Source organism: Nanorana parkeri, unplaced genomic scaffold (genome assembly GCF_000935625.1).
Source record: "Nanorana parkeri isolate BGI_ZX_2015 unplaced genomic scaffold, ASM93562v1 scaffold325, whole genome shotgun sequence".
NCBI lineage: Eukaryota > Metazoa > Chordata > Amphibia > Anura > Dicroglossidae > Nanorana > Nanorana parkeri.
The window spans coordinates 692,036-702,920 of record NW_017306593.1 but is presented as its reverse complement, the minus strand read 5'-3'; the positions used below and the strand labels follow the sequence as shown (position 1 = coordinate 702,920).

The 10,885-nt window shown below is 43.4% G+C and overlaps 1 protein-coding gene across 1 annotated transcript in view; it reads left to right on the top strand.

Moving 5' to 3' along the window:
• The first annotated feature begins 924 nt into the window (after positions 1-924).
• Positions 925-10,885, top strand: part of LPCAT4 (lysophosphatidylcholine acyltransferase 4) — a 41,179-nt gene continuing 31,218 nt past the window's right edge. Inside the window, exon 1 of the mRNA XM_018558208.1 lies at positions 925-1,100. Coding sequence (XP_018413710.1) covers positions 996-1,100 — 105 coding nt within the window. The 5' untranslated portion in view covers positions 925-995. The remainder of the gene's footprint in view (positions 1,101-10,885) is intronic.

Below are 10,885 nucleotides of genomic sequence, written 5' to 3'. Positions count from 1 at the left end.
CAGTACAGCGCTGCATGACGGAATAAATGTCAGTTAAAGTACCGCAGCGCTGAATACTGAAAAATGGCCTGGATGGGAAGGGGGTTTAACACCGCGGATGTCAACTGGTTAAGGACTGCAGTTGATTGGCTGCTGTGACTGTTCAGCTACTTCCACAAACGTCAACTGAGTCATATGCTTTTGTTAGGCCACACAATCTGTAAAGCTGGCCATACAACTATAGATTTTCTGCAGACGTTCTATGGTCAGATGGAAAAAGTGCAACAGATTCCTCCATCTCCGCTAAACTGTGTGGATGGAGGAATCTCCCACTGGGCCAAGCTTCAGTATCTTGCTAGTCGGCCCCGCTGGCTCTTAAAATGCCTGAACAATGACTGCATCCAATCAGATTGTTTAGGTATTTTGAGAGCCAGCGGGGCCGCCTAGCAAGATGCTGAAGCTTGGCCCCGTGGGAGATTCCTCCATCCACACAGTTTAGCGGAGATGGAGGAATCAGTTGCACTTTTTCCATCTGACCATAGGAAATCTGCAGATAATCTATAGTTGTATGGCCAGCTTTATACAGATAGATTAAATGGTTTTTTTAAAATAGATAATCTCTGATAGATCGTATTTTCAATCGATACTGTATGTTTTGCATCGTTCATATTTGAATTGATGTTAAATAACTTGCTGGTACCCAGATCGCTCACAAATCGATCCTTGTATGGCCACCTTCACGGTGTAACTAGCTCAATGAAGACACAAGAATGCACAGGATTTCATAACTGGTTTACTAGTACATCTCTGCCCAAGCAGTAATTCATGACTAAAGGGGTGTTTTCACTACCATAAACAGGTCGGTCCGGTCGGATGAGTCCTCCCAGTGTGACAGCCGGCACAGGCAGGGTTAACCCTAGAGAAGAGAGGCGGGTAGCTCCTCCCCCCTCCTCAGAGTCACAGCCATCCCTGGACGGGCCCAGCACCAGAGCAGTCCTCTGCACAGCCTGACAGTCATGAGTGGGGAGCCCAGCGAAGACGACGACCAGGATGTCTCCGGCACCCCGTTTAACCCCTTCCTGCACGAGTTCCATCCAGAGGGCTTCTGGCAGAAATTCCGGGTGAGCTGGAATGGAGGGGAAGGAGCGATCGCTGGAGGACAGTGTGTAATATCAACACAGGGTGGGAGGATGGGCTGATGGTAGTAACCCTTTCCTCGTCGGACATTGCAGCAGTTGGGCACTGCCATGCGGGATGACTGGTGGAGGGCTGCAGTAGGTGGGAGAGCAGCATTGCAGGGAAAGGTGCACACTGTGCATGGCAAGACTGCTGGCCCACTGCCCTTCTCTTACATAGCCCTCTAGATCTATACCTCTGTCTCTAGATCTATCTAGAAATACATATATATGTGTGTGTGTGTGTGTGTGTGTATATATATATATATATATATATGTGTATATCTCTGTATCTATCTATCCCTCTCTCTATCCACGTATACATGTATGGATGCATAGATATATACAAATTCATATACATGTGTATATTATAGGACAGATCTATCCACAGCAGAAGCATTCTTCTACAGCAGGGGTAGGCAACTCTTAAACTACAAATCCCAACATGCCTCTGTCTCTGGCAGTCATGCCTGTAACTGTTTAGTCTTGCAATGCCTCATGGGACTTGTAGTTCCACAACAGCTGGAAGGCCGGAGTTGCCCACAGCTGTACCACATTCTTCTATGCCCACTGTGACGTGTTGGTAAACAGAGATCCTGCACTCATTGTAACAACTTTCTAATATATAAACAATGTCATCCAGTTCAGACAACATTCCAAGTATGAATAGTTCTGCTGCTTCCACACTGCAGGCCTCCTATGCCATAGAGGAGAAGCATTACTATGCAGATGTGTGACGTTTCTTTCACATGGTATTGCAACGAGTCACCTGCACTCCATGCAGCGTACAGACTTCAGCTTCACGTCTTGGTGCTTGAAGTGATAACACGGATGGCACCGTGTTACAGTGCAACCGATAAACGAGCACTCAATTGTATGCATGAAGTATGAACACTTTTATCCACTTGTCACGTGTGTCATCAAGCCAACATTTCGGGGCCATGCAGGGTCCCTTCCTCAGGGCGACATAGTGACCTAGGTAAGGGACCCTACATGGCCCCGAAACGTTGGCTTGATGACACATGTGACAAGTGGATAAAAGTGTTCATACTTCATGCATACAATCGAGTGCTGGTGATTTCTATTATCGATTTCTTTCATATGGGGACACTTCGTTCATATAGTGCAGGGTACACTTTGCTACTGCAGACATTTAACTGCAAGAATGTTTCTCTCATGTATGGAGATGCTTGTTTGGGCGTCTGATCTTTTCAGATCAAACATGCTATATAGTGGACCATCCAAGGATCTTCCATTGGTGTTTGCAGTGGTAACGTTGCTCTGTGCGTGGTGTACCAGGCTTCTGGTAGACAAGCCGTGATCCTAGTGATTTAGCCAGATTTCCTTCCAGTGGAGGACAACCGGTTAAGCATGACTGGCTCCTAAAATCTGAGGACCTCAGAACAAGAGTTCTTAAGACTCCGTTCAGAGTCAAGCATGAAAGTTTACTATGGAAAAAAATTTAGCACTGGTGCTACTCTCCCTAGTTATAAGCATGATCACCCAAAAATCATTACAGGGTACATTGGACATTTGTCAAAGAAATGTGGGGTGACAGACATGGATCTGCAGATATCTCTTATACATCATAGCATCCAAGTGCATGAGTCTACTATAAGAATAGCCCTGAACGAGAGTGGTGTTCAAGGGACACTACCACAGAGGAAACCAGTGCTTTTCAAAAACAGAAAAAGTACATAAAACCCCCACTTGATTCATGGCAGCTACTAAACAAGGTGGAGGGAGCGCTTTACTGCCCTGGGGCAGTGAATGGGGCCTAATGCATAACAGAAGCACTAACAGAGGGATTTTCATATTTTAAAGTGAATATTTGTTATCTCCTTGGGAACATCTAGAGACATTCATTGTGATACACAGTACCCTAAAAGATTTACCTTTTCATCTTGGATTCCTCCAGAATCCTACGCCTAGGATCTCCTGTACCGACTGCCTTTTGCCTGATTACCCACAGTGTATATGGGACTCCAAATCTCATGAGAATAGGAGTGATATTTAGGGATGTCAGTGCCGTGGTTCTCACTGTTCTCCTTGCTAGAGAGAAAGCTATACCTGAGGAGGTGCAGTGCTAGGACCTCCCTGCTTCATTCATTCATTCATTCTGTGCATCTGTGTTTTCTGCACTCCCCTCTCCTGCTGATTCCTGTTGTGCTGAAAGTACATTTGTTTGTCATGCTTTTGAGATTGTTACATGTGGTTAACAATAATTACCTAAAAAGACATGCTGTTCTGATTTATAGAAGGTCGTTGTGGTAGAGCTACATCAATTGTTCTTGCATGCTCTGCCCATGTCATGTATTTACAGTGCATTCCTGTTAACAGCAATTCAAGGCGAAAAACCACAAGGACGAGTCTGAATAGGACAGGAAACCTCTAGAAAAGGGCAGTAGGAGGCATAGCAAACACTACTGAAATGGCAGTTTTTGCCACCCTGTAAGATTTAAAGCAGGCTACAGTTCTGTATTTTATTCCAAACCACAAATGCCTAATTACACGAGCCCCAAAATGTGTGTATGTCTGGTGAATAAGTCTTTGTTATCGTGACTGAAGGTCATATCACATTCATGCAGAAATCCAGTTCACAAAGTTTTTCTCGCGACTGGACGATGACATTATTCACTGTGTTTATACACAGATAATGGGGGTATATATTTCCCGGATTGACCAGTATTAATAGAGAGATATGGTTCAACTTTAACATGGCTTCTGTCCCAGAGCATGGTGACAAGAAGACAGCAATGTTTGTGAGTCTGTTTAAGAGGCCTAACCACACTAACTGCTAATTAGTAACCAGGGAAACGTGAGCAGTTCTGGCATCTATCATCTCCTTATACTAATAACAGTGTATATACTATTCATGACAAGCTGAAACTGGGTGCATGTGTACTGAGAGACCCAGTGTGTGTGTGGGTATATGTGTATATATGTATGTATGTATATATATATTATATAGAGGCTAGCCTCATGGATCTATATATACATTGTTTGCGTTAGTCTGCAGTGCCTGGTAGGGGCATTTGTTTGGATGCGTGCCCCTCCTGAAGAAAGAACCATTTATAAACTCTTAAGATCTTAGCACAGAAGTACCCGTTTTCCCTAACCAGATCACCTGATCAGTCATTTGTTTGCACTACTCCACAGAATTGAGCTATAAATAGATTTCCATTGCAGAATTTGGTCGTTTACCAGGCCGGTCCTTTGAATGTTTGACAGACTAAAAGCTGTTTGTTAGGATGGCTGGGAACTTTTTAAACAAATGGACCCAAGAAAGTTCTGTAATGAAAATCGTGTCACTGTTGAATTGAGGCCTACAATCAGAGTTGACACATAAGGCCCCGTTCACATTGAGCGATTTATCGCGCGATTTTTGTAGCGATATCGCTCATATTTCCGCACTATATCGCTCTATGTAGCTTCACCAATACAATTCAATGTAGCTGTTCACATCTCGTCGCTCAATATCGCTTGTAGCTCGTCGCTGGTAGCTTGTCGCTTCTACATGACCCTTTTTTAGAGTGATTTTGAGCGATATTGCTCCTGATTGCATACAGCCCAATAGGAAGATGTCGCGCGACACGTCGCTCAAAGTCGCGCGATTTGCATGTCGCTCAGTGTGAATGGGGTCTGAAGCTGGAGCATAGAGCTGGATTCAGTTAGGGCCCTTTCACACGGCGCTCTGATCAGGTCCGTCTGTTGGTTTTTCAGACATAACTGATTAGAAGTTCAATGTTACTGCGTGGGGAGTCAGATGTAAACGGACCTGCGTTCGTTCACCTCTGATTCCATCCGAGCACCTCCAAGTCTGGCTAGGTCTGCAATAAAAAACATTTAACAGAGTTCTGTTGTTTCGGACCTGAACAGGATGGATCGGAGGCAATTGGATGTAAACGGACACGTGTCCACTAACATCTGAGGGGTGGGCAAACTCTGGCCCTCAACCTGGGGTGAAACTACAAATTCCATCATGCATCTGTCTCTGGGAGTCATGTCTGTGAGAATCTTGCAATGCCTAATGGGACTTGTAGTTCCACAACAGCTGGAGGGCCGGACTTTGCCCACCCCTACCATAGACCTTACATGTGTCTGGTTGGTTCAATTTTTTTCCTCTATCGCAAGATGGAGGAAAAAAACTGTATGGACACGGGTGCCACGTTCTGCTCCAATCAGCAGCGTATCTGTGCATTGATCCCCTGCTAATCGGAATGGAAGGGGCCCTAGGCCTCATTTACACTGCGTTTACATGTGTGTTTAGAGCACATTTCTAAACGCGTATAAATACATGTCGTTCAGACTGGACGTTTACCTGCATTTACCTGGCTTTAGTTTAGCTGCGATTAGAGAAAAAAAAGAATTCTGTGCATCCAGAATCCAGTTAGAAGCTGTAAATGTCTAAACACAGCAAAAAGTGATCTGGGAAGCATAACAGTTGTTGTTCTTCCTAGATAACAACATCTCCTGCTAAACGCAGGAATGCCAATGTGAGTTTTGCCTTGTACTGACTGGTACTAGACGCTCTTCATGCGCAGGCTCTTTATAGTATATCATAAAACATTTGCAGTTATATTTAAATAGTTTTTAATCCACCTCTCTCTTGTACAGGAGCACTGAAGAATTCTTACCTCTCTATATACTGTATATAACCTGTGATTTGTTATCATGTTGCTTTTCCTGTTTATTATGCTATAGCTGTAAAGTTCTGATAAATAGACAATCGGGTAGCAGCTTTGAGCTTCTGGTTAGATAATATGATGACACATATTATACAGGGATGCACTAATACTTTTCGAGTACCAGTGCAGATACTTGGCATTTTCATGAGAACTACCAGGGTTGCAGAGGTTGCAGCTGGGACCTGGCTCTGGCACTCCACCACTGTCCTGAAATCATTAGTCTGTATTGTTTTAGAAAAACTGTCACATGACAATAAACAAAAATGTATCACTACTTGTATCTGTGAGTACTTGGACAAGTATCAGTACTTGTACTCGCAAAACTGGTATCGGTGCATTCCTTTTATTTATATTTCTAAAAACAAAATCATACATTAAAACAGAGATGTACAAAGATGTACAAATCCCAGGAGTTCCGTGTGCTCCTTACAAATGACAGCTGCCTCCTAACTTTTCAATTTTTCTCTAGTCTATGTACATGTACCTGTACTTGTACCAAGTACTGTACTTGGTATTGGTGCATCCCTAGTATTTATGTTGTTTGGGTGCAGGCACCCGTGTGAAAGAGCCATATGGCTTTTCTTTCTGTAGTAAAATATAGCTTGTACTGTCTATCCTTGTAAGAGGTTGAATCATTTCAGAAATTGGAGCGTGTCCCACCTTTTTGTGCTTGTAATACTCCTATGTGGTTAGGGATGATGACATTATAAGATATTCAGTACTAAGCTCTACACTCTAGTCATACTTGCAGATCAGGCTATGAGATGCATACAGGGAATCCATGCCAGCACTTCAGTATCCCCCAGGTGTTGCTGTTGTGTTCATATGCAGAACTATATAAGTTCAAATAGTTCAAGTCAGAGCAAAGATATTTCTCACAGTCAATTCAGACCTTCCTGGAGGGCTTGTGCACACCAAGCGCGTTCCAGGAGCAGAGCAGTTACAGACCGGATCAAAACTGCGTCCAATGTATTCCAATGGTATATTGGGCTCTAGTTCACACCGCAGCGTTCAGTTCCAGAGCATGTAAAAAAAAACTGCAGCAAGCCCTATTTTACCTGCTCTGGAATGCATGCAAATGCCCTGGAAAGCACATTTTAAACGTAAAAAAAAACAAACGGCCCGAAACACATCCAAAACACAATATAACTCACTGCACTGCATGTGCAGAAACTCATGCAGATCTGGTCTGCATTTGGTGTGAGCAAGCCCTGAAAGTTTGAATATGATTAGTGACACAGGAAGCAGGGAGAGTAAGTGACAAAAATTGGCTTTAGGAAGTGCAGTCCCACTAACCATGTGAGGTGCTCTTAGAATTCTTGCTGCATTGGATTATTCTGGACTCCTGCTAAGGTATATTGTATGGATTTTCATATTTTAGCATATTTGCAGTGTTAGTATTTTCCAAATTGGTTTCACTTGTTGCATGGAATTGTTTTTGATACATTGATAACCTTCAAGTAATTTTGTATATGAATCAAAATAATCTTGACACCCGGGGCGCTAATGGCAGCTCTGGATCAATCCTTCCCACAAAAAAATTGTGATCTTCACACACTGTGCTGCTCTTGTGCAATGACGAGGGAACCTTCACTTAGAGATTCACAGAGCGCCCCGACATGTGCAAGATCATTTTACTATGAGATAAAACACAGTAAAAACATACTTCCAACAATAGAATAATAAGAGCTTCTAAACTGGTTTGGCAATCTACAAAGAAGGTGCTGATCTGCTGGCTGGCATGCCGCCTCATGGCTAACCGCCTGTGTTCGCGGCTGATGTGTTACTGGGGCAGGTTAGATAAAAAAATTAACCCTTGGGGTTACCCTGCCCTGCAAGGTCTAAGTGATAATTTTGCCTAGGAAGCTAAAATGACAGAAATATACTCCCCCCAAACTCACAGTCCCTTCAGTTCCAGTGATAGAATGTCCTTCAGGGTCCTCCCGTCCTATACACTGTATAGAACGTGATGGCTCACAGGGTCTTGGAGAGCCCGCATGGAGGGGGAACGAGGCTGAAGGGGATCAGGGTTCGGGTGAGTATATCTTTGTTATCTTTGCTTCCTAGGAAAAATGAGCCCTTAAACCTTGCAGTACGGTTCTTCTTTAACATTTTTACATGCTTTCTTTTCCATACATTTGTAATTGTATAAAAAAATAGAGATTTGTAGATTAGCCACTAGCAGGACCTCTCCCTGCCATTACTTGGTCTCTAACAATGCCTGTTGAGATATCGCCCACATAGGGAGGGCATGGATTTCAATGAGTCATTCAGCTGGATGATAAACTGTCTTTGCAAAGAGCTGTAAGGCACAACCATTGTGTAGAGCATGGAGATTACTTTCATCAAGTCGATTTTTGTTTTATGCTCTTAGATACTATACATTACCGTTTAAGTTAATGTTGGCAATCTGATTAGGAATCTAAGAATTTTCTTTTAGGCCTCATTCACACCAGACACAGTGCGTTCCGGCCTGATTCTGGCCAGAACACACTGCATCACATTGCGGCCGGCTCAGTATGTCGTGGGGCAGGAGGGGGCGGTCCATTGAACTGCATGGCACCGTAGCCACGCCCTCCGGCCGCAATGCGATCGGCTGCATGCACTATTTTTTGCAGATCGCACTGGACCGGAACGCAGGCACTACGTGTTGTGCCACGTGTTCGGGTGCCGGCGATCGCACCCCGGCCAGCTCACTTTGTTTTGGGGGCGGCCCCAAAACAAAGTGAGCTGGCCTGGGTGCTTTCCAGAGGCCGAACGCACTGGAACGCACCCTTGATGGTGTGACTGGGCCCTAAGGTAATGGGACTTAAGCCACATTTTGACAGGCAGGACCAATAATGGCAAGAGACTCCCCAAAGACTTTTACATGAGTGTGTGAAAAAACAAACATGAATTACATGGCTATGTGCCAAATTCCCTGCTCCAGGTACTTACATTTTAGTTAAAACACTCTCTTGGTACCCTTTACAGGGACTAATTGCTATACAATCTGAACAATGGTTTGATAAAGTAGGGCACAGCATGAACACACTACCCTGGAATTATAAAACCTTTGATAGTCTGTGCATGTCAGATAGAACAATGATTGTTCCAGAACCTTATTGTTTATGATGGAACCATCAGAGGTCCTCATGTCTGGGTATACTAAAAGTCAAATGATAATGAAGTTTATTTCAATTGATCTTTGGCATTCTGAACATAAAGTTGTTAGTTTAAGGAATCTTATTTCTTTATGAAGAAAAATGTCTTTATGCATAGGACATCCAAAATAATTCAATTCATGTCAATTCTGAACTATAAACAAAGTGCAGCATGGCATCAACGGCTGTCATAAAACATTGGCCATGGCAGCCTATATAAATGTCTCAGAAAATGCCAGCTACCAGGCTGTCTTGCTGGCCCTATGGATTCTGTACACATCTCGGGACATGTAGATTTAAGATTTCTGATTTCACTTGCTACATGTTTGTTTTTGTTTTTTCCAGTCAGTGTCTTTAAATGTATCAACCATGAGCCTGAAGGAAAAAAAGAAGGAAATGATTGCTTATTGTTAGCACCATGAGGGGGAAATAGAGAATTTCACAGTTCCACAGGATAGCTTCTCATTAAAACCTTTATCAGAGACAGTACATACATAGAAGTAGGCATAACAACTCTGCTGGTCTTGTGTCTGAGACAACCTGTGTCACTGACTCACCACACGTATGCATATCAGGAGTTTAGACTTCACCCCGACTTTGGTTGTTCATTGTAAAGTATTGAAGCCCAGAGATTGCCAGACAGGCAGCATTTTCAAAAGTAGGTCAGCTGTAACAGTATAATTCTGTTCACACAGGTTTCCTTCCAAGCAGTTCACTCTTATTAATGCATTAGCAGCTCCTTATTGACGTCAATGGTTGCAAATGAATGAATGGGCATCATTCATAGGATCTTTTGGTTGAGCCTACAACATGGCCTCTTCAGATTTAAGTGGCTAATGACACAGGCTTTTCTTCAGAATGGATCTTTTAGATTTCCTCAGAGGGAAAAGTAGTAAAATGAGAGCTTATTCTCTTTGTTATCCTTCTGCACACCACCATTGTAATCATTGCTAAACATGGACGTCAGCAAAAGGACCCAGTATATGTGGTGAACTGGTCTGGAAAATCTGTTTCTTCATGTTCTCTTTAGTTGTTCAGTGATTCCTCTAATACTAGCTCCAGTTCTTCCCCTTTTTATGTGGCTGAAACCATTTCATTTTCCTGAAATTTCAGAAATTATTTGGCTGTGTTTCTACAAATGAGAACCCTCTTATTATGCAGATAAGTTGATCTAAACTAGTCCACCAAGATAATTTGAAGGGTGTATCCACTCATACAGAAGAAACTAGATGCAGCCAGAAAAGCAAATTACATCTATAAATATGGGCACATTTATTGTACAAAGTTATGTTCCTCCCGAGATCAGCCTTATTCTCAGTATGCAAATGGATTTGCTTGGCAAACCCAAAAACCTGAATAATTAGTTGTCAGCATATGAGTCATACCTTACCTCCTGGGCAGATAGGAAAAGGGAGGTATGGGAAATCCAGCACGTTGAGCACATTTGATTTTTTTCCCCCCCTATTAGTTCTGCGGATGACATACTGTCTCTATATCAGCCTTTCTCAATCTTTTACCCCAGGAGATCTCTTGAAATAATTTTTAGATCTCAGGTAACCTCAGCTAAAATGAAATAATCGGGGAAGAATGCCCCCTTACAGTGGAGGTCAGTGGAAGGAATGCCCCCTTAAGCCTCATTCACACAGCATAGAGTGGGGCCGCACAGATCCATGCGGCTTGCACTGCCATATCAGGCCGTTCCCGGAAAGGACAGGTGCTGCGTGTGATTGTACGCAGCAGCCTGTTCTCTATGGGAGGACGGGACCGTACACTGTCATACGCTCACCTGCACATCCGTGCGGATGTCCGTACTCTGATCCATCCTGTCTGTGACCGAGTACGGACACCCGCATGGATGTGCAGCTTGGTTGAGTGTGCGGCTACATTCTCCCATAGAACA